The 23,271-nt window shown below is 35.9% G+C and overlaps 2 protein-coding genes across 2 annotated transcripts; both read right to left on the bottom strand.

Annotated features, from left to right (window-relative positions):
* Positions 1–5,028: 5,028 nt before the first annotated feature.
* Positions 5,029–6,542, bottom strand: LOC138888281 (uncharacterized). The gene is made up of 3 exons (XM_070170117.1): positions 6,487–6,542; positions 5,645–6,389; positions 5,029–5,508 (listed from the first exon to the last, which is right to left on the bottom strand). The coding sequence occupies exons 1-3, from the start codon at positions 6,540–6,542 to the stop codon at positions 5,029–5,031; spliced, it is 1,281 nt and encodes a 426-aa protein (XP_070026218.1).
* A 3,140-nt stretch (positions 6,543–9,682) lies between these two features.
* Positions 9,683–14,705, bottom strand: LOC104220983 (DNA polymerase epsilon subunit B). The gene is made up of 13 exons (XM_009771955.2): positions 14,372–14,705; positions 14,109–14,289; positions 13,236–13,389; positions 12,987–13,118; positions 12,451–12,528; positions 11,891–11,995; positions 11,706–11,786; positions 11,462–11,592; positions 11,282–11,376; positions 11,097–11,196; positions 10,712–10,826; positions 10,512–10,622; positions 9,683–10,057 (listed from the first exon to the last, which is right to left on the bottom strand). The coding sequence occupies exons 1-13, from the start codon at positions 14,703–14,705 to the stop codon at positions 9,917–9,919; spliced, it is 1,758 nt and encodes a 585-aa protein (XP_009770257.1). The 3' UTR covers positions 9,683–9,916.
* Between the last annotated feature and the right edge of the window lie 8,566 nt (positions 14,706–23,271).

Genomic DNA, 23,271 nt, shown 5'->3' with positions numbered 1-23,271 from the left:
AGTAACACCCAAATACTCTTCCCGCTCGACTTCCACTATGAAACCCCAATCGAACCGCACCATATGTGCCTATAACCAACAAATCAAAACACCTCGCAACACTGAAAGGTAACTCATAGATCTCCTCGGATTACTAATAAACTCAATAACAGTCGAATCAACACCTCCCTCAATAGTACAATTCGGAGCCAACCAAGCCGGCTCAAATTAGAACACGCATCCACATTGGCCTGCCAACGAACTCGTTATCACGAAAATCCTGGAGCTGCTCTTTAACTCTACCGGTGCCTTACGATACGGTGCTCGACATCAAATCAATACCGAAATCAACAACCTTGTCCGACGACATGCCCGACCATAAGAAACACATCCGAAAAGTCCCTCGTCATCGGAACTGAATCAATGGTAAAAGCCTCTGCACTAACATCCATCACGAAAGCCCCAATAAGAAAGACACTCTTTCCCAGCCGTTCGCTGGGTCTTTGAAATATGAAACCCCTCCAATAGGACAGAATCCGTCGAACTTCGCCACTCAATCCGTGAAATTTCTAGCATAGCCAACAGCGCCGCCTTAGCGCAATAGTTTAGAATGACATAACACGAAGACAACCAGTCTGAACCAATATCACATCCAAAATCTAACATACCAAGCAACAAAAGATTTTCTCGGGTCTCCAAACCCCGATAGTCAATAAACAGTGTCGATACCCACGACTCACAACCAACCACAACATATCCTGAATATGAGAACTTCCCGTCTCCAAATCCATATGGCACATGAATCCATCCAAATTCTCCAAATCCATATGGCACACGAAGTCTCTTGATTTCTCTCTTCAGAATAGCCCAAAAAGCTCCAAGGTCGAAGTCAACAATGGTGGAATAACTCAAACTCGCGAAATGAAATAACATATATGCCATGTCCAGCCCTTTCCGCATCTGCGGTCAAAAATCTGCTTCTACGGTACTGCATTTGCGGTCTAAACCTCTGCTTCTATGGAAACACTTAAGGGACCAAAGCCGTTTCTGCGACTAAACTCCCGTATCTGCGACATCGCAGATGCGGTCACCATATCGCTTCTGCGATCTCTGCCCATCTGACCCTTTTTCGCTTATCCGATGAATCACCCGCATCTACGGTCCACAAACCGCATGTGCGAAAATACCAGAATCAGCAAATCTGAAGCTGCAACACCATTCCAATTTCTCTGTTAACCATACGAAATCACTCCGAGGCCCCCGGGACCTCAACCAAAAGCACAAACATGACCCAATACCTTATTCAAACTTGTTCCAATCATTAAAATACCTCAAACGACATCAAATCTACCAATTCACATCGGGTTCAAGCCTAAGTTTCCAAAATCTTCTGAAATACGTTTTTGATCAAAAACCCAACCAAACCATCTCCGAATGACCTGAAATTTTACACACACATCCCAAATGATACCACGAAGCTACTGCAACTATCGAGATTTCATTCTGACCTCTATATCAAAATCTCAACTATCAATCGGAAAACGCCGAAATTTCAATTTTATCAATTCAAGCATAAACCTTCCATGGACTTTCAAAATGCATTCTGATCACGCTCCTAAGTCCCCAAATCACCTAGCGGAGCTAGCCAAATCATAAAAATTTCAAACCGAGATCATATACAAACAAGTCAAATGTTGGTCAAACCTTTCAAATTTCAAGCTTCAAACTGGGAACTATTCTTCTAAGTTTATTCTGATTATCCTGCAAACCAAAACCAACAATTTACATAAGTCATAGTACATCACACGGGGCAAGTCATGCCCAAAAACTGGCAATCAATGTGTAAAAGCTCAAAACGACCGGTCGGATCGTTACATGAGCCTACTTCCGAGTGCTCCAAATCTACCAAGTTCAAATTTTTATCATCAAATTATGCTAAACGAATGAATTCCAATTGAAAAATATCGATTTTAAGCACAAAACCCGAAATCTGTCAAAACCCAACCCCCGGGACCGCATCCCGGAACTGGACAAACTTTATACCAAAATGTTCTTCATCATCTCACGAGTTCGTATATACAAAGAACTCGAAAATCGGAGTTCGTTTGACCCCTCAAATCATCCCTAGAAGGTCTCATAATCTCAGGTCCTTACTCCACCTTTTTCTACTGATTTTCATGAATTAAAAACTTATATTTTGTTCCTTAATCACAAATAATCTAGTTTTAGGGTCTAAAATACTTACCTCAATGAAGAACAATGATTTTCTCTCTTCAAAATCGCCTCAAAGCTTTTTTCCCGTTCAAAAATGGTGTAAAAGGGTTTAATGATCGCTGAGGGTTTATTTAAATACTGCTCACGCGTTTTACTGTTCACCTGAGTACTGTTCACCCGAGTACTGTTCACCGAGTTACTGTTCATGCTGCTGTTAAAAAAAACAGCAGCTTTTCTTCTAGTCTAAATTGATTCGTTAACCTTTCGAGATCCACCCGAGGCCCTCGGAAATCTCAACAAATATACCAACACATCCCATAACATCATTCGAACTTAGTCGATCCTTCGAAACACCAAAAACAACATCAAAATACCAAAATCACATCAAATTCAAGCCTATGAACTTTGAAATTCTTAAATTCTACCAACGATGCCGAAACTATCCAAAACAACCCCGATTGACCTGAAATTTTGCAGACATTCAAAATGACATTACGAACCTGTTCCAACTGTCGGAATTCCATTCCGACCATGATAGCCTATTTTCCACAGCCAACCAAAAATCGCCAAAAATTAACTTTCGCCAATTCAAACCTAATTCTACACCGGACATCATAAAAATATTCCGGATACACTTCTAAGTCCCAAATCACCTAAAGACGCTATCCGAGCCATTAAATCTGCATTCCGAGGTTGTTTACCAATAAGTCAACTCTCGGTTGACTTTTCTAACTCTAAAGCTACTTTTAGAGACTAAGTCTCTCAAACCTTACCAAAACCATTCCGGATTCGATCCAACCAACCCAATACCATATAACACGGATAAACAAAGCATACAGAAGCAGAAATGGGGAAAAACGGAGTGGTAACTCATGAGACGACTGGTCAGGTCATCGCAGCTGAAGTTTTTAGAAATGTACTAAATAACTTCAGCACATTGGGCTGAAATTTTTGAAAAAGCTTTACGACAAAAATTATTGAATCCGGGACAAAACTTCAGCTTATCAAGTGCTAAAGTTTTTAGAAATGAACTAAATAACTTCAGCACATTGGGTTGAAGTTTTTTAAAAAGCTTTACGACAAAACTATTGAATCCACGATGAAAAACTTCAGCTTATGATGTGCTGAAGTTTTTATAAATGAACTAAATAACTTCAGCACATTGGACTGAAGTTTTTAATAAAGCTTATGACAAAAACTTCAGCATGTTTTGGTATTTTTTAACTTGATACATTTTTTTTTGCATTTACTAGCTACTTTTTGTCTTTTGTCACCTACTTCATCTTTCATTTTAATTTGTTTGACCATACAGTAAATGATCCAAAAAGTTACTTTTTAGGCTGAAGTTATTTCTTTACTATAGAAAAACTGTGGGCTTATTAGGGCTTAAGTTACATTTCTTTTTGCATTTACCACATACTTGTTTTACCACTTACTTATCTTGTTTCATTCAATTTCTCTGAACGTAAAATAGTAAAAATACTTGAAAAGTTACTTTTACATTTATAGATATTAAATTGATTAGGTGAACTCTTTGTATATATTAACAATCTCTTCACTTGAAAATTTCATAGTCGTTCATAATCTTCATCATATTTCTTTAAATTTATATTCATCCTTAGTGTTTTAGAATTTGTTAAAGAAAGAATGTTTGGTGCAAGCGGAAGTAGGAAGCCTAATATGGATGAAATTATGCAGAAGTGGGAGACTTTGAAGTGTGAGTGGTACAATAACAAACCGATGTCTAATCTTATGCTTTTATGGGATCGAATAAAGGCTAATTAGGAGAGAATCAGACCACAGTTTTTTGCCAATGAATCATTCCAGAACAGGCTTAACTTGGAATGTAGCTGTAGAGGTTATTCAACCTTGTTTGACAAGGTTGTGCAGCAGTTTGATAGTTTTAAGTTTCCTATCGAGGACGACTATTCCAAGCTGCAAAACAACCTAAAGACTCTTCTTTCTCTTATAAATAGAGTAATCGTTGAACAAAGTCAGTTGTGTGATGAATTAAACAAGTTGAAGAATGATCTCGTTGGACTCTATGGTCTTTTGCCTGAGTACCCTATAGTTATCTCTGATACTGATGATGATGAGATATTTAGAGAAACTGAGGAGTACTTTGATGATGATGATAATGGCGTTGGTGATGATGCTTAGTATTTGTAATCCTTTTTTTATGTTTTAATGTTGTGCTTTTTTGTTTACTTCAGCATATTCATTAGAGAATATGCTGAAGTTATTAGGTTCATTTTGTATAACTTCAGCCCAGAGACGTTGAAGTTATTGTTTGTACTTTGTGTGTTGTCCTCATCTCTTTATGTATCAATGTAATTCTCATCTTCTTTCTTCTTAGCTTTATGTTTCATTAGCCTTGTTATTGTTGGTATTTGGTGAAGTTAATGCAATTAGTTGGTTTTTATGTTTAGTTTTTGTAATCTTTTTTTATGTTTTTATGCTATACGTTTTTGTTTACTTCAGCATATCCATTAGAGAATATGCTGAAGTTATTAAGTTCATTTTCTATAACTTCAGTCGATAGATGCTGAAACTTTTGTTTGTACATGCATTTATTTTGTGTGTTGTACGCGTATGTGCGTGTGTGTGTTTGTTAAGGATATGTATTTCACATACTATAACCTGAAGTTTTTTCTCGCTGAAGTCATTGCGTACTTTTTAAAAATGCAACCAAATCTGTAAGCCTGCGCAACAAAAATGAGTGATTTGTACTTTAGCAGTATATAAAATAGTCCAAGAGCTTCTTTTTTTATTCCTATGAAAAAAATCACATTTCAAATATGTCATACAATAATGAGTCTAAATTCAGCCCAAGGATTATTGAAGGTTGGAGTATTTTTCAGTGTGCTTCTTGGAATATGGATGAGGTGCTGGAGAAGACAAGCAAGTTGTTCTGTTATGCCCAACTTGTTTACATCGACTGCATTTGGTAGACTTCAATGGTACTGATTTAGTCGCAGGGATATGCCTCTTCTTTTGTCTTCTTCCTTGTAAAATCTCTACATCGGGAGGTTTTGTGATCTCAGATTGTACATTTTGTGGTATATCCCATGATTTTTGATCTCCCACGGTATTCACATGTCCTTCATATATTTTCAACCATGTTTTCTTTGAATACCAATTTGAGCAGTAGTCAGATTTCTGCAAATATCTCTTATTAATAGCAGCAATTGCATATGGACAGGTCAATTCATCAAGTTGAAATTTCAGGCAGTCACAAGTTCTCTTCTTTAAGTCCACTATGAATTCGATTCCTTCACTATTTATGCTAAACAACATTGAATCAAGGTTGAACACCTAACAAGAAATAAAAAATTAAGATAAACTATATTAGTGTATTGTTGCTTCAAAAGAAATAGTATGAAGTTTTTTAAATGTAAGCAATAAATCACTACAACAGATATAAAAAGTTGAAGTTAATAAATATTCTCACAAACATTTTGCAAGCCAAGTTCATCTTCTTTGTCATCTCTTCTTTTGCCCATATTGATACTCTGTGAAAAGTTTCATTTGCCTTTTTTCTCCATTCATAAAACCACTCTCCCAACTTTTCTTGGATGAAATCTAACATTCTTAAAATAGGCATTTCTCTCCCTTTTAGTAAAACGGAATTCATTGATTCTACCATGTTTGTTGTTAGCATATCATAACGTCGATGTGGGAACCACGATCGAGCCCATCTCTCTGGAGGTTCTTCCATTATGTAATTGTATGTTTTCTTGTCAATACTTTTGAGTTGGGATATTAAATGATTAAAATCCTCACATTTGTATGACCTTGCAGCACTTTGAAAAAGATTTATTACCGTGGATTTTGCATGTCTTTGCTTTAAATTTTTCTCAAAGTGATAGAGGCAGATACCATGGTGAGCTTCAGGAAAAACTTTTCTAATCCTATTTGCGATCGATTGGTTTCTATCTGACAAAAAACCCAGTTCACGACGGACTTGAATTGCTTTTCTCATTTCCCCGAAGAACCAAATATATGCCTCATTGTTTTCTGAATCTGCTACACCAAAACATAGAGGAAAGACTTGATTGTTTGCATCCTTTGATACAGCAACAAATAGAGCACCACGATATTTTGACTTTAAAAACATTGCATCTACTGCAATAACGGGTCTACAGTAGGACCAACCAGCTAGTGATGCCGCAGGAGCAACGAACATGTAAGCAAATCTGTACAGTGAAACACAAAAAAATAAATCATAATGTGAAGTTTTTCAAATAGGAACATTTGAAACTTCAGGCTGATGGTTAGTATTGTTTTGCTTACCCATTCTGCCCATTTCTTTTTATACTTGTGTACGTTCCTGGATTTTTGCGCGCCATCATGTGTAGGTATGAAGGAAGAATCTGGTAGTTCTCTTCAGGTGTTGCCCTTATGCAAGCAACAGCTTTTTGAATAGCGCGTCATGCCTTGTGATAACCAATGTCAATACCAAATTTCTTTTTCATTTCGTTTTCCACAAAGGCTGGTGTAACCTCTATCTTTTTGTCTCGAACATGTTCTATAATTTGTTCACTTATAAAATTTGATGTAACATGCTTCTGATCTGATTTTCTTGCATCAATCGAGCATTCATGGTTGTTATCATATTTTATCACCCTGAATAGTGTGAAATTTTTTATTCTGGTAGCACGCACATTCCAACCACATTTGTCCACGATGCATTTCAGCTCGTATCTCTTTGAACATGATCTAACACTAGTAAATTCAACTTTCTGGTTTATCTCCAAGTTGCAGAAAAATTTAGTCATGTTTTGTTTGTTCTCAGAAATTGATCTGACTCTTACTTCTTCAGGCAACGCATCGTGCCTAAGTATTTTACATGATGGAGATTCTTTCAGCTTTCTCCTCACTCTTTTTTTTGATTTATGAGAAGCACTAGAAGTTTCAACAATTTCTTTAATTCTATCTGATGTTATCGGTATAAGCTCCATGTTTACTTCATCTTCGTTGTTGCTTATCATTGAAGAATGTAACAAAAAACTTTGTTGGATTGTGTGTTGGTTGTCGATTTGCATTATTAGTTATCCTTCTTCTTCTTGGTCATTGATAAACTGGTATGAATTTATTGGAGGAGCGGGTAATTCTTGCATCATTATATATTCTGAAGCAGCTATAATGTTAGAAGGTTGTTGCTCGTTGTCTACTTCCATTATTGGTTGTCCTACTTCATGTTGATAATCAGCAAAAGGTTCTGAATCTATCGCATATGTAAGAGATTGTTTGAATGCTGCAGATTCGGAAGGTTATGTTTTTTCGATGACGAAATGGCAATTCTTGTAGGCTGAATCAGTTGTAAGCAAATGTATACAGGTACTGAGTTCTTTATCTGAAGTTACAAGCATTCCTTTGCTTGTATTTAGTTTGATATCAAACCATACTTTTAGTGAATATCTGGTTGAATCAATATTTGTAACTTCACTAATTTTCTTCAAGAAAGTATTGAATGATATGTGCTTATTAAGTAGAACAAGTTTTGTATCATGATCCAAGTATTTGAAATCAGGAGTCCACCTCCCATTGAAAGTTATAACAACGCAAATCGAACTCATCCTGCAGATTCATGTTTAGTAGCAAATACTAGGAAAGTGAACAGAAGAATTTTAGGTTGTTTGTGGTAAAGTTCTTACAAATGAACTAAATCACTTAAGCATCTTCTGCTGAAGTTTTTTGAAAAAAGATGTATGATATAATTAATGAATCCTGCACAGAAAACTTCATCTTATTAAGTGCTGAATTTTTTAGAAATATACTAAATAACTTCAGCACATTAGTTGAAGTTTTTTTGAAAAAGTTGTATGACAGGATTCATGAATCTAGGGAAAAAAACTTCAGCTCCCTTTGCTGAGTTTTCAAGCATGAACTAAAAATTCTTTTTAAACTTAGAAAATAATAGAGCAATTAACAAAAACTTATCCGAAATTACATATTGCAGGACAAAATATTAAGCATTTTAGCAGATGAACTAAAAAAACTTCAACATACAAAAAATTATATGAAAAATGTTTTACATATTCCTGAAAACATAAGCATTTTTTGGTACGAAGTTTTTCCAAAAAATGATGGAAAAAAACATAGTGCAGGAGAAAAACTTCAGCTCCATTTGCTGAAGTTTTTACATATTAACTAAAAAACTTCAGCACCTGTGCAATATTAACTTTTAATTTATGTTTTATTTTTTACCCAATGTAGGAAGAAAACTTTAGCTCTTCTTGCTGAAGTTTTTAAAATTTAACAAAAAAACTTCAGCACATATGCTGAAGTTTTTTGTGCAATATGTAATTTTAATTTATGTTTTATTTTTTACAAAGTGTAGGAGGAAAACTTCAGCTCTTCTTGCTGAAGTTTTTTGTGCAATATATAATTTTAATTTATGTTTTTTTTTACCCAATATAGGAGGAAAACTTCAGCTCGTCTTGCTGAAATTTTTTGTGCAATATGTAATTTTAATTTATGTTTTATTTTTTTTTTTACCTAGTGTAGGAGGAAAACTTCAACAATAACTAAAAAAATTCAGCACCTAATGCTTAAGTTTTTGTACAATATTAAATTTTAATTTATGTTTTATTTTTTACCCAGTGTAAGAGGAAAACTTCGACTCGTTTTGCTGAATTTTTTAAATATGAACTAAATAACTTCAGCTTGTTTAGCAAATAAACAATGATAACACGCATATAATCATTCCCGTGATTCATTCTCACAATATTATCTTTTTTTAATATAATTTTTTCTTTGTTGTGTTATTTGCCACCTCGTTTTGCTAACTAAATAACTTCAACTTGTTTAGCAAATAAACCAAAACATTTAGCATATTATGTAGTGGAAAACTTTAGCATATTTGTCAGATTAGAATGTTAGAATTCAACGTCAAACAGATTTAGAATACAAATTCAGCATATCAGTGAAGTTCGTCAAACAACTTCAATCAATCAATCAGAAAACATATAATTCAAAAACTATTTTGAATTCTGAAGATGAATTTGAATACTTACAATATATTTTGTAATTTTGAATTTGAATCTGGTTCAAATCTGGTTTGCGAAAAGCAATCTGAGGAGAGACGGAGTGATGGAGGAGATACGGAGGCAATCTAGAATTTGAATTTGGTATGCTTGATGCATCTTTTATATGTTTTGGAAGGGGTATAATGGTCATATTATTACGGATTTTTTGTTAGTTGGTTACGAAATCAATAGTTTTTAAAAATAGGGTATAGGTTAAAAAGTGGCATAAATATAGGGTAGGACTTGCAAATCGCCCAAAAATATCTACACTAGTGTACCTGACCTCATAGTACACTAATATGACTTGGTACAAGCCTCACAAACTGTTCCGTTTTCAATATAAAAATCGCCTCCGCTAATCTGTTTCTGCAAATTTACACTTCATATGGAGATATCCTCTGCCTTTTAACTTGGAAGGTTAGAAGAAGAATCGATTAAAATAACATCAACTAAAAATGTTCATCCAAAGAAAGATTATTTGTCACTTTGATAACCAACTGATAGTAAATTGGCTTACATGAGCTACAACCTATAAGAATGAGTATCCTATGGGCTTAACAGACAATAAATTAGTATACAGAAATCCCTCATATAGACAGAAAAAGATAATGAAAGATTCAAAAGACAATTGAGGCTACTTTAGCCACCAACCAGTTAATCACAAAGCTAAGGTGCCAGCTTGAAGTTGATGCTTACAATGCTGAGAGTTCTACTTCCTGATTGCACGGCCGATATGCCACAAATGTGCCATCAGTTGAGAAGGAACCAGGATTAAAGCATGTAACTCCAGTGTACCTGAAGGCCTTCTGCTCACTTTTGTCCGCCAACACTATCTGTTAGAAAATATCAGATCATTTTTTATCAGTTAAAATTTAGTTCAGGTTATCCTGTTATCAGTTTCAGGTCATAATAAATGAAGTTCTCAACTTGAGACAACCTATTCAACTATTTAACCACGTGTGGATCATTGTGAAACAAGATCATAACTTCAGTCATGATTCTGCAATCAGATATGTTCCAGTATTATACGTTAGGTCCCAATAGAAGGAAGCAGTCGGCTTTTCAGCAATTAGGAAAACCTCTGAGGTGTCAAAGTAAAACCAAATCTTGATACTTCAATTGCTAGTTCTATGTAATTTCTCAAGTTCGGGGTAGATATTGGTGATTTAGCATCACAGCTTAAATAGGAACATATATGTGCACATCATAAAAACATTGTTTGATGGAAATAAATTTTGAAGACTGCGTTTTCTACAGATTCTATATACACAAGAAAGAGGAAAGTACCGTATGCGGGGTTGGATAAAGGTGTAGACTGTGATCATAATTCCAGATAATGGGTTGACCTGCCAAAGGAAGGGGGCAGAGATGGCTCTGATGTATTATCGTTGCAACAAGCTGCAAGAAAATAAAATGAGCACCCTGAATTTCAATTATCTGTGATGCCAAAAGAAATCCTAAATTAAGAATATGAAGACTGCTCTTACATGCTCAAATGGATCACTGGTTTCTTCTGTTGAGGGGGGTATCAGACATGACCTTCGCATTCTATAAAGCAAATCTTGGCGGAATAGTACAATTTCTTGGGTATAAAACTTGATTCTGTTTCAACATGAAAAGTTAGAAACGCACCACTTCATCAATAATATGATAGTCACATTTCAGCAGAAGATGCAATCTTTTGTGGTACCAAAGCACCCAGAATGCACACAACATTAACATGACAGATTGTATGACTTCTTGAAGATTTTGATTATGCTCATTTTGATTGGGCAAATGAGGGAAGATCTTGTTAACAGAATTGAGAAAAGGCTAAAAGTTTAAGCGCTTGCTGTTTAATCAAAAACTCAGTTTGCACCAAACAAAGGATACCTGCATGGGTTACTGGAGAATATTGCATTGGGAACATATTTCTGAAGTTCTTCAGTTAAGTATTTAGGCAAAGGACATCTGGGTAAGACTGTTGAAGGACCTGGAGACACGAGGAAAAATTCGCATTATTTTATTAAGTTGGTAAAGAAGCTTAACTGACAAATGGTGATGATTTATCAACACACCTACATCATCTGGACCAGGGATAAACAGAAATCGACTATGCTCTTTTAGTCGTTGGTGCGAGGCAATCATTTGCCCAAGCTTTCCAAACTGAACCCTGTGAATATTATGTTTATTTGTCACTTCCTTTACCAACAAATAACCATAGCAGTAATACAACTAAATTTTATGTTTGCACTTGCCTGAGACTTGAGATCGACTTGAAGGAGAGATTAAATGGCTGAGAGCAGAAATTTCCCATGAGGACAAATAAAGAAGGAACCACCTCTACATTTTCATAACCATTGAGGATAGTCTCCAGATTTCCCAAAGTCTTCTCTAAGGATAGGCGAGAATCGTGGATCAGGCAACCCGCAACCATAAGCAGTCCAAACGTATTAAAACAAGAAAGAGAGGGTTACAAGAGCAAAAAAGAAGCATATATACCTCCTCATTGTCCAGCCAGATATCAGATAGTATAACAAACATGTCATTCACAGCTTTTTTCTCCAGCTCTGCAAGTCTAAGCTGTTGCAGAAGTTAGGGAAGCTTCATATCCACTTTTAGCTACAATGAATAGATTTGCTATGGTGTTTTCATTTTTTCTATTATTGAACCAAGTCAAAGGATACAGTTTCCTCTTTGGTAAGAATACCACCACCAAAGAAGTCTAGTCCTGAAAAAAATGCCATGGACTTTTCTCTGTCCTCTAATGGAGGAAATCCACATGTCCTGACCTGCACGATACTTTTAGAAAATTAGCTACAGTATAATTAAACCACCTTCATATTAACATATCCAAAACTCAGCCCAAAATTTTGGCACTGAAACTAATGTGTGGCTTATATCACTTTTGGTACAATAATTGCCTAAAGTTGCTAATTTGTGAATAGTCACATCAGAATAAAAATATTAAAACATGTCAGCTTAGGCAAGCTTTATCGAATTCTTCACTTGTAGGAATAGGAATATAAATTGGTTCTAAATGAGCTCATCTCACTTCCCATGCAGTTAGTTCATCAGATGATAAGAAACTAAAAGAGAGATAATGAAACTCCCTCAGAGCCTATGCACCACAAAGTATGAAAATTGAGGTTGCTAGTTGCTACTGAATATTTATCGGCATCTTCTCGAAGTACTTATCCAGTTTCAAACTTATATTTCAAAAAAGAGATTTGGTACAAGAATGGACCTGAAAAACACCATCCAACTGCATTTCACCTTCTGCCAGGACTATTGTATTTTCCGCAAAGAAACCTGTAGTTATCTTGTACTGCAGGTTATGGATACACAGCATGTGATTGCAAATACTGCAACTGTAAGACACAGCTTTTAAGCATTGTTATCTACAAATAGGAAACAGATTCATTTTGCTTTCCTTCTACTATAAGATGGAACACATGTAAGGCATAATCCATACATAACCGAGAAGTGAAATTATAAAACATTAAGACTAATAAAGGAGATATTTCCAAATGCAAAATTGCAACCAAGGGTTTTAGGAAACGAAGCATATCTGGCATAAACAAATGGATTAATTTCTAAGATCACTAAAGAGCTCAAAGAAATAAACAAACATGGTAGCGATTAAACATCAGAAGAGAAAAAATAATGAGCGGTAACTATTCAGATTCAAGTATATTAGCCTTCTACTTCATAACAGTAGCACAGTTCTTGTATCAACTATTATGAGCAGTGAAATGAGATAAAAACGTCTGAAAAGGATATTGCACTCGATAAATTAACTTCGACAGCTGCAGTAAGGTCTTCCAAGTAGAAATGACCATCCTCCAACTGAGATATTACACCCATTATCCATCTTCTCCCTACTCGCCCAACAAGAGATTGAATGGGAGATATCTGCAGACAAACATTTTCCTACCGTGAGCATCATTTTGCACAGAAACTTGAGAACCACAGCTCTGCAGTCCATCTAGAGAGATGTGAATCTAAACTAGGATCACGATTGCTACTCACCTCACAGCTGCCATACTCTGAAGTAGGGGCATCAAAAGCAAGGGTTGAAAACCGTGGATCACGAGATAACCTCTGGAATAATAAGAGGAATCTATCCTTATATAAGGTGGCTTTTGCAGAGGCATCACCATGAATGGGAAGCCGCCCTGTGTGCCTACACATAGAAAAGGAATTCTGGTTTTAACTTGAAATTATTAGGCACAGGAGCTCTAACTATACACATCTTACAGAAAGTTAAGTAAAACATGCAACTTGGAAGAAAACAGTGCTACATACTTTTGTATCCAGTTATTGTAGGACTGAAATTCTTGTGTTTTACCAAGATTTGAACTAATTATTGTAATAGTTACTAATAAAAAATAAAAATCAAATATAAGCTTTTGGTTTCCTCAACTTGTATACCAATTCAAAAAGAGAACTAACTTTTCAGTACATCAACTTAAACAAGTGGAAAAGGTGTCTTAGACTCTAATTAATTTCCAATGAAACAGTTCCAATTACAATTAAATTCTAATGGAACAGTTAAAGTTCTTTAAAGTCAGACATTAAACATTTTCTAGTTTATGCTGTTACTTCAATAATATTGGATTAACAAAATTCTCCAACAACAACAACAAACCCAGTTTGATCCCCAACAAAATTCTCCACGATTTTCCCTTAAAAAAAAACTCTAAATTTTAGTCCTTTTCTTTCAGATTTGCAAGGGGCTGTTAGAGGTGTTACCTATTTCTAAGCTATAAATAATGCAATAGAGTTCTCGGTCAAAAACCAAGTAACTTTCATGAGTTAATATGAGAAAACAAACCTTTCTAGTATAAAGATTACTGCTTTCTCAACAGAGAAAAAAATGGATAAAAGAGTAGGGTATCATACTCGTGAAAGAACTTCTTAACAGGATCGTATCGGAATTTAGGAACAATAAAAGCATCAGTAACACGAAGGGCAGAAGCAGGTGATGAACTGGAGCTAGGGTTCTCCTCAACAGCGGCTTCTGCCTCCAATAAAAGAGTCGCCACTTTATGCACCGGCTCTCTGTCCAGAATCGCTGATTTCACTGCAAAAATTGAACAATAATAAGTAGAACAAACAAAAAAGGAAAAAAGAAAACAAAAGGGGGTTAATTTTAATGTACGGACAAGAGAGATGGTGCAGCTCATCGAGAAGGAGTTCAAGAGCGTCGTCAAGGGCATCGGAAGGAAAATGAGAAAGGAAAGAGAGGACTTCGGAAAGAGCGTCGACTTTGAGAGAGTAACCCCGCATCTTGAACTTCCTCTGTACTTTGTTCCTTACAACTCCACTCATTTTTTGCAGATTTTCGTTTGCAATTCTCTCTCTGTATCTGGACCTATAGATTTTCGTTTGCAATTCTCTCTCTCTCTTGACTGTTTGTGGATCTAATATCAGTGGTGGTGTAGGCGGGAGACGGCTTTTAGGTATTTGTCTGCGCAATTTTGGCGGGAAATCCATCATTGTAATTACTTTATATCGTTTCCAGTTTTCTTTCTTTTGATGGGTATGGTAATGCTCCGACACACATATTTATGGTAAAAATAGCACGGGTCGTCAGTTTTTGGATTGGTCATTCAAAAATAGCTAGCGTTTACTAAGTCATTGAAAAATAATCACTATTTTGCTGCAACACAGAAAGTTACAGCATAATATACTGGAGATCGGTGCACATGTATGAACTTCTAGCATATTATGTTGGAATTCCAACACGCGGAAAGTTCCAGTATAATATACCGGAGAGGTGCTCCAATCTCCAATATATTATGTTGGACCGGTATATTATACTGGAACTCTAGTATATTATACTGAAGTTCCAGTATACTTATGTTGGAACTCCAATATATTATACTGGAGTATTTTTCGGATTTTCATCAATGTTTTCATTCAGATTTATCTTTATATGAAAAGTGGCTAAATTTCGATTACTTTTAAAATTATAATTATTTTTGAATGACCACTTGTAAATCTGACTATTTTTGAATTGCTCCCATATTTATCGGTAATTATAATGGAAGAATAAAAGTTTCATATTAACGACAATATAGTAGTAGTACTATACTAGAAAAGGAAAAGAGATGAGTAGACAGCATTTTTGGAATATATTTACCAGACTTGCAAGGAAGGGTTCAAGCAGGCGTTTGGACATAAAATTGTAAATTTTGAAAAAGGTTGTATTTGGAGTTAAGTTGAAAAATGGTATTTGAAATTTGAACTTTTGTTTGGATATGTATTTCACTTGAAAAAATATTGCAGCTTTGTGAATGGTGAAAAAGTTTTTCCGATAAATTTGAAAAAATTGTCAAACCCACTTTTTGGTTTTTGAAAAACTCATTTTCGAAAAATCTCCAAAAACATACAAAATTTCATGGACAAACACGTTTTTTTTTTTTTTTTGAAAAATCAGAGAGGAAAAAAAATCTATGAACAAACATGTCCTAAGTTTATATGTATGTCACGACCCCATCCTAGGGTCGCGACGGGCAACTGGAGCTAACCACCGATTACCACTAACCTACTATCTCATACTCATATATAAACTACCAAAATCATAAATAAAGCTTTAAAGGAGAAACATACTATATACTAGGATTTCACACAACTGGATGGTCGATAAGACCTAACATGACTGTTATACAAATTATATCTAAATCAGATGATTCATGTCTACAAGCCTTCTAAGAATAACTGCTTAATGAAGATAAGAACGGGACAAGGCCCCGCCATACCTATATATTAAACTAGACATACCACTGTACTCACAACTTCGGAATAAAGGAGTCCCTTCGAGTCTGCTACATGTTGTCCTACTAATGTCTATCTTTTCTCGAACCACCTAGACCTGCGGGTATGAAAATGCAGCGTCCTCCAGGAGAAAGGGACGTCAGTACGACCGATGTACTAGGTATGTAAGATGAAAATATAATCATAAAGAAACTAAGTAATATCATGGACAGTAATAATATAACTGAATACAAGCACTTCTCTGAACTGTCTATACGTTAGCCTAGAAAGACAATACAAGAAACAAGAAAGTAATTGAAGTATATCAGAAGGGCTGAGAATGTATATGAAACATATGGCATACTCTAGAACTGCCATCCTTACTGAAATAAAGAGTAACATAAAGAAGCTCAAAATATAACTGAAGTGCATCACTTACTTCTGAATTTGTTATCATACTAGTAATATCAGATCTACATATGTGGTATCTCTCATATTTGTATACACACTATCATAATCTATACAAGTTCCTGAACGCTATCTCACTCAATGGCGTATGCACGCCCAAACATGTATATCCATATGAATGGTCTCAATGTGTTTGAATGTTATGTGTCTGAACAATCATGCATCTGAACGTTATGTGTTTGAACGCTCTACGTCTGAATGCTCTGCGTCTGAATGCTACCGTCTGAACGGTTACTCTCTATATTTATATACGTTACTATCTATATTTATATACGTCTAAAAATCTAAATGTATAACTATAGAGTGCTAAACCAATAAATGGAACATGCTACATTCATCATCTACATGTGTCCAAACATTTACACATCCATATTATCTATGCACACATATATACATAATCGTCGCTTAACAGAACTGTCGCGGACTTGCCGACTGATCATAGTACATAAATGGACCTTTTCGAACCTCAAACTAACTCCTGACCAGAGAGAATTGAGGACCTCAAAGATTCCATTATGTACCAATGGGTTGCACACCTCAAGCAATGGCCAACACTCACTCAATTGCGAACCTCAAAGCTCAAGTGTGGGGAATTTTTAGTGAACTGGGTACAAGCTTGCAATAAAGTATAGGCCATCCAACTACAACCAAGACATGAAATTGAGCTCCTAAAATAGATTATAATTGAGTTTCAAAGCTTGCAACTCAATAAGAAACAAAGAAAACTCATAATCAGATTCAGAGTCTCATAGGGATCAATTTTACCGTATTTGGCAAGTTCATGCCTCCAAATAAGAAAGGTAAACCTTATATACAACAAAGTCTTGAAGTTGAGCTTTTTAAATGGATTATAGCTGAATATCAAGGCTCATATCTTAAGAAAAACAAGAAAAGATTCATGCGTCTGAACACTATGTGTTTGAACGTATGTGTCTGAACATTCGTGCGTCTGAACGCTATGCGTCTGACAGTTAATATCTATATTTATATGAGTCTAATAGTCTAAATGTATATCTCATGTATAATTATAGAGTGCTAAACCAATATACGGAACATGCTATGTTCATCATCTACATGTGTCTAAACACGTACACATCCATACTATCTATGCACACATATATATAGTCATCGCTTAACGGAATTGTGGCGGACTTGCGGGCTGATCATAGTACATAAATGGACCTTTTAGATTCTCAAACTAACTCCTGGCCAGATAGAATTGCGGACCTCAAAGAGTCCATTATATACCACGATGGGTTGCACACCTCAAGCAATAGCCAACACTCACTCAATTGCGAACCTCAGAGCTCGAGTACGGGGAATTTCTAGTGAACTGGTATAAGCTTACAACAAAGTATAGGTCATCAAAACACAACCAAGACATGAAATTGAGCTTCTAAAATAGATTATAACTGAGTTTCAAAGCTCGCAACTAAGCAAGAAACAAGAAAAACTCATAATCGGATTCAGTGTCTCATAGGGATCAATTTTATCGTATTTGGCAAGTTCATGCCTCCAAAGAAGAAAGGTGAACCTTACATACAACAAAGTCTTGAAGTTGAGCTTTTTAAATAGATTATGGCTGAATATCAAGGCTCGTATTTTAAGAAAAACAAGGAAAGATTCATACTTGAATAATATTTTCTCAAGAATCATATGAAGCAAATGAGTTGTGACTTGAAAAAACTCATGCCTATGTAGAAAGAAGTTAAACCTCACATACTTTTGCCTTTCTTTGCTTCAAATCCTTATCAAAATTAGTTCTTGAAATATTACAGCAAGGTTTCCTTCAAATTAAGATTGGTTTCAACAAACAAAACTCCTTAAAACTTAAGTAGGAGATACAACATGAACACCCCCACGCCTCTCAAGTCTTGTATAAATTATTCTACCCAAAGTTACTGAATTTTTTGGATAATTTACAAGGAGAACATGAGAGAATATTTGGGGACTTATTTTACCTTAAAATGTGTTGGATATGTTCTGAAAAATTGGAGAACAAACTGAATACAGAAAGCCACCGCCTCACTAAGCTAGTAGGTGACTAAGCTGCTTTTTGGCAGTTTGAGTAAACCTGCTTTGAACCCTCATTTCTCCGTACTCCGACGTCGTATCAACAAACGGCTTAATGTTATGAAAACTAGATTCAACAAACTCCAACTATCATGTTTGAATCATCACTAAATTCCCTATGGATTGGGAGAAAACTGGCATGTAAGTTGGCCTAGTAACCTGCCAGCTTTTGCCGTAATACTCCAGTGACGTTGTGGCAGCTTACTTCGGACGCTCATAACTCTTTATTATGAAGTCATATTGATGTGCAGTCTGATGCAATGGAAACTACATACATAGGCCTTCGATTTCATATATAATTTATCCCCAAAAGGCTCCATATACTAGGAGAAAAGTCAGTCACAAAGTGATCTAGTTACATGTCGTATCTTAACCGAAATTGCTGGAACACAAGCCTGACTTTTCTAATACGCCATGTTTGGGCTTATATACATAACCTATAATTGACGTACAATATATATAGTATGTAAAATAAATTTCTAAACACGTCAAATCCTTTTAAATCGTACTTTCCACGTCATGTGTAGAATAAATAAAGTCGCAAAAAAATCATGGTGTAATAGTGTAGATAATGTAAACTTTTTTAAAAAATTACATTATTCAAGGTAATCTTAGATAACTAGTGAAATTATTAGTCTGGAAAATAAAATCGAGTAACCTTTATAAATTAACTGTTTTAGGCATTTATATTTATAATACCCCTCTTGAAAGATGGTTATGAGATAGAGGTGCTCTTTAGGTGTATATTTTTTTGTGTGCTATGGTAATCACTTACAGTTTATTACAAAAAATGCAATAATAATAGATAATTTTTATTATGATGTAAGTGAATATAATTAAATAATTATGTCCTCTTAATCGACTGAGACGTGCCAAAGGAATTAATTTCAGCATAAATTTGCGGGTGAAAATAGCATGGACTAGCCAGTTTTCGGACTAGTAATCAAAAAATAGTCAGCGCCTTGCAAAGTTATTGAAAAATAGCCATTATTTTAGTTGAAATACGGAAAATTCCAGCATAATATGCTGGATTACGGAGCTCATACGGATAAACCTTCAGTATATTATATTGGAACTCCAGCACATGATAAAATTCTAGCACATTATGCTGGAATTTCATATGTAAAAAATTCGAACTCCAACATATTATGCTGGAATTTTTCCAGATTTTTAAGAATGTTTTTGTTCATATATTATCTTTACACAAAATATTTGCTAAATTTCGACACTTCTGAAACTATGGCTATTTTTTGTTGAAAATTAGTGATATCTCAAAAAGCAATGTCCATGGTTTGGAAAATCTTTTCTCTTTGAAGTATTATTTATATCTACTTATTATTTAGTAAAATATTTTACATTTAATAGAGTCAAACTAGTCGTTATTTAGCCGTTAACTAGCCATTGGAGCAATGCTTATATATACATGGTCTTTAGAGAGCTAAAGGTACACTTTCTTAAATAACTTTCTGAATCATCTTCTTCTTTCTATATGTTGGGTTTCTTTCTTGAAATTTCTGCTAGTTTTGTTTCTAGTTTTATAACTGGAAGAGCTTGTTGAATCCTAGGGGATACACCTAATTTTATTCATCATTGTGTGGGCAAAATATCTTTAAGGTTAGTGTCCTTGACATACCTCAAGCTTTGATTAATATTCTCCATAATGTGATGACCCAAAGGGTCATCTCTTGTTTTAGAAGTCAAATCTGTGTTCCGAGACCTTAAAAACCTCCTTTTGTCTCACCTCGATTTGCGTGCGTAATCCGGACGCATTTCCAGAAAGCTTTATGTGAACTTTAAGAGAAATATAGAATTTAGCCTTTAAAATTGATTAACGTTGATTTGGGTTAACATTTTTGGTCAACGGACCCGAACCCATGATTTGACGGGCCTGTAGGGTTTGTAGTAAAATATGGGACTTGGACGTATACCCGGAATCAAATTCCGAGGTCTCTAGCCCGAGAAAAGAATTCTTAAAGAAAATTATTTGCTAGGAAATATAAAGACTTTTGAAAATGAAATGGTGTGTGTTCTTGATGGTATCGGGCCCGTATTTTTGTTCTGGAGCCCGGTACAGGCTTAAGATAATATTTAAGTCAAATCTGTGAAATTTGATAGGAATTGGAGTTGATTTGATATAAATCGGACCCTTAGTTGAGAAAATGATATTTTCAATGTTCTTAAAGAATTTCATTAATTTGAGGTTAAATTCGTAGTTGTTGATGTTATTTTGATGATTTAATCACACGAGCAAGTCAATATGATATTTTTAGACTTACGTGCATATTTGGTTTGGAGCCCCGGGGGCTCGGGTGAGTTTTGGTGTAACGACCCGGCCGGTCGTTTCATGAGTTACCGGTCCATTTCCCCCATTTCTGCTTATTATTGCCTTGTTCAGTTGTATTATATGTTATCGGGGTTGGCTAGCTCGGGTTCGGAGAGATCTTGGTAAGGTTTGAGACACTTAGTCTCTTTTGAGTTAGCTTAAGTTGGAAAAGTCAACCGAATGTTGACTTATGTGTTAAGGGGCTTGGATGTGAGTTCCGATGGTTCGGATAGTTTCGGGAGGTGATTTGGGACTTAGGAGTGTGATCGGAATGGGTTTTAGAGGTCCGGAGTAGATTTAGGCTTGAATTGGCGAAGTTGGAATTTTGGCGTTTCCGGTTGATAGGTGAGATTTTGATATAGGGGTCGGAATAGAATTCCGCGAGTTGCAGTAGGTCCGTTGTGTCATTTGGGATGTGTGTGCAAAATTTCAGGTCATTCGGACGTGGTTTGATAGACCTTTTGATCGAAAGCGGAATTTGGAAGTTCTTAGAATTTTTAGGCTTGAAACCGATGCAAATTTGGTGTTTTGATATTGTTTTGAGCATTCCGGAGGTTGGAACAAGTTTGAATGATGTTATGGGATATGTTGGCATGGTTGGTTTAGGTCCCAAGGGCCTCAGGTGAGTTTCGGGTGGTCAAACGGATCATTTCAAGTTGTGGAAAATTGTAGAAAATTGTTGTGTGTGTTGCAGACAAGTTGGCCTTCACGTTTGCGAGTGGTCCCTCGTGTTCGTGAATGGTTAGCTTGTGAGGCTGAAGATTTGGCCTTCACGTTCGCGAAGGAGGTTCCGCGTTCACGAAGGGCTGGGGTCATTGAGCTACGCGTTCGTGAAGGGGGAGCCGCATTCGCAATGGGTTGTGGAGCTGAGCCTTCGCGTTCGCGAGAAGTGAGACGCGTTCGCGAAGAAGGAAAATATGGTCAACGTCAGGTTGTGCTTCGCAAACGCGAGGCTTTGACCGCATTCGCGAAGAAGAATTGAAATGTATGTGCATAATGTTTAAAAGACACATTTCCACGATTTTGAACCTAAGTTCCTCCATTTTGGGGCGATTTTGAAGCTTTTTGAAGGGGATTGAAGAGGGAATCAAGAGGGAACACTTAGAGGTAAGATTTATGGATTTAATACTCAATTCTAATTTGTTTTCTATCTAATTAATCATGGAATTAAGCCTAAATATTGAAGAACTGGAGTTTGTAATTGGAGACCTAAAATTAGGGATTTGGGGGATCATTTGTGGTTGGATTTTGGTGATTTTGATATCAATGAACTCGGGGAGTGATAAGGAGTATATTGATGTAATTTTTATCGGGTTCCGAGATGTGGGCCCGGGGGTCAGATTTGGCCAATATCGGGATTTGTGTTGTAATTCATTACTTTCGAGTGAACTTTGTTCCCTTAGCATATTTTGATGGTTTTGCACTGATTTTGGTTAGATTTGGAGCATCCGGAGGCTAATTCGAGAGGCAAAGGCATCTCGGGCTAGAGTTTGGACTGAATAGAGGTGAGTAATGATTGTAAATGTTGTACTGAGGGTATGAAATCCCGGATTTCACATCGTTGTGCTATAATGAGGTGACGCACACGCTAGATGACGAGCGTGGTGTCGTACACCATTGAGGATTGTGACTTAGTCCATCCCGAATGACTGTTTTACTGCGTATTTGATTGAAAATTGTTTGTTATCCTCATGTTTTAGGCTGAATGACATATTTGGGCCTCATGACAACTGTTTGGACCCTTAGAGAGGATTTTACTGTTATTTCCTCACTGTTTTGATATTATATCTGTACAAAGTCATGTTATATTCTACTATTTTCATAACTCAGCCATGTTTACTCTGTTTAAACACTTTAAATGATATTTTGGGTTGAGCATCATGTTTTACTTTAGATATTTCTGACTGAGTAGGGTCGAGGGCCTGTGTTGTGAGGATTATTAAGGGATCGGGTTGCACGTCGTAGTAGTGTTGTATTGATTTATGATTATAAGGCCGAGGGCCTGAGTTGTTATGCCACGAGGTGGCTTGATATGAGGCCGATAGCCTATTGATTATGCCACGAGATGGCTTGATATTGCGCTTGGGCCGTAAGGGGCCCTTCCCAGAGTTTGTACACCCCAGTGAGCACGGGTACCTAGTGTGATATGTGATATAGCCCGAGGGGCTGGTGTTGTTCCATGTTATTGCCCGAGGGGTGAATTTTATGTGTTTATCTTTTCTAACTGCTTTTCATTTACTAATTTAACTGTTAAAAAGGTTTTTAAGGAAGCTTATACAGAACTAAGGTGTTTTTATAATATTTCACCATTTTATTGCCTTTTATTGGTTTTACACTGCCTTTTTATAGCATGTTGTTGTGTTTTATGTGATTTCTTATTGCCCAGTCTTCATTTATTGTTATTACTCACTGAGTTGGAGTACTCACTTTACTCCCTGCACC

The sequence above is a fragment of the Nicotiana sylvestris genome, chromosome 3 (genome assembly GCF_000393655.2).
Source record: "Nicotiana sylvestris chromosome 3, ASM39365v2, whole genome shotgun sequence".
Taxonomy (NCBI): Eukaryota; Viridiplantae; Streptophyta; class Magnoliopsida; order Solanales; family Solanaceae; genus Nicotiana; species Nicotiana sylvestris.
This window is presented reverse-complemented; position numbering and strand designations above follow the sequence as displayed.

Bases quoted from the DNA above. Each gene is read 5' to 3' on its own strand.
- LOC138888281 (XM_070170117.1), bottom strand. From the start codon at position 6,542: ATGGCGCGCAAAAATCCAGGAACGTACACAAGTATAAAAAGAAATGGG. The intron at 6,390-6,486 runs GTAAGCAAAACA...TTCACTGTACAG, and splicing joins AAAAGAAATGGGCAGAATGG to ATTTGCTTACATGTTCGTTG. The intron at 5,509-5,644 runs GTGAGAATATTT...ATTTCTTGTTAG, and splicing joins ACTTGGCTTGCAAAATGTTT to GTGTTCAACCTTGATTCAAT.
- LOC104220983 (XM_009771955.2), bottom strand. From the start codon at position 14,705: ATGATGGATTTCCCGCCAAAATTGCGCAGACAAATACCTAAAAGCCGT. The intron at 13,119-13,235 runs GTGAGTAGCAAT...GTTTGTCTGCAG, and splicing joins CAGAGTATGGCAGCTGTGAG to ATATCTCCCATTCAATCTCT. The intron at 11,996-12,450 runs GTCCATTCTTGT...AGTATCGTGCAG, and splicing joins AGTTGGATGGTGTTTTTCAG to GTCAGGACATGTGGATTTCC.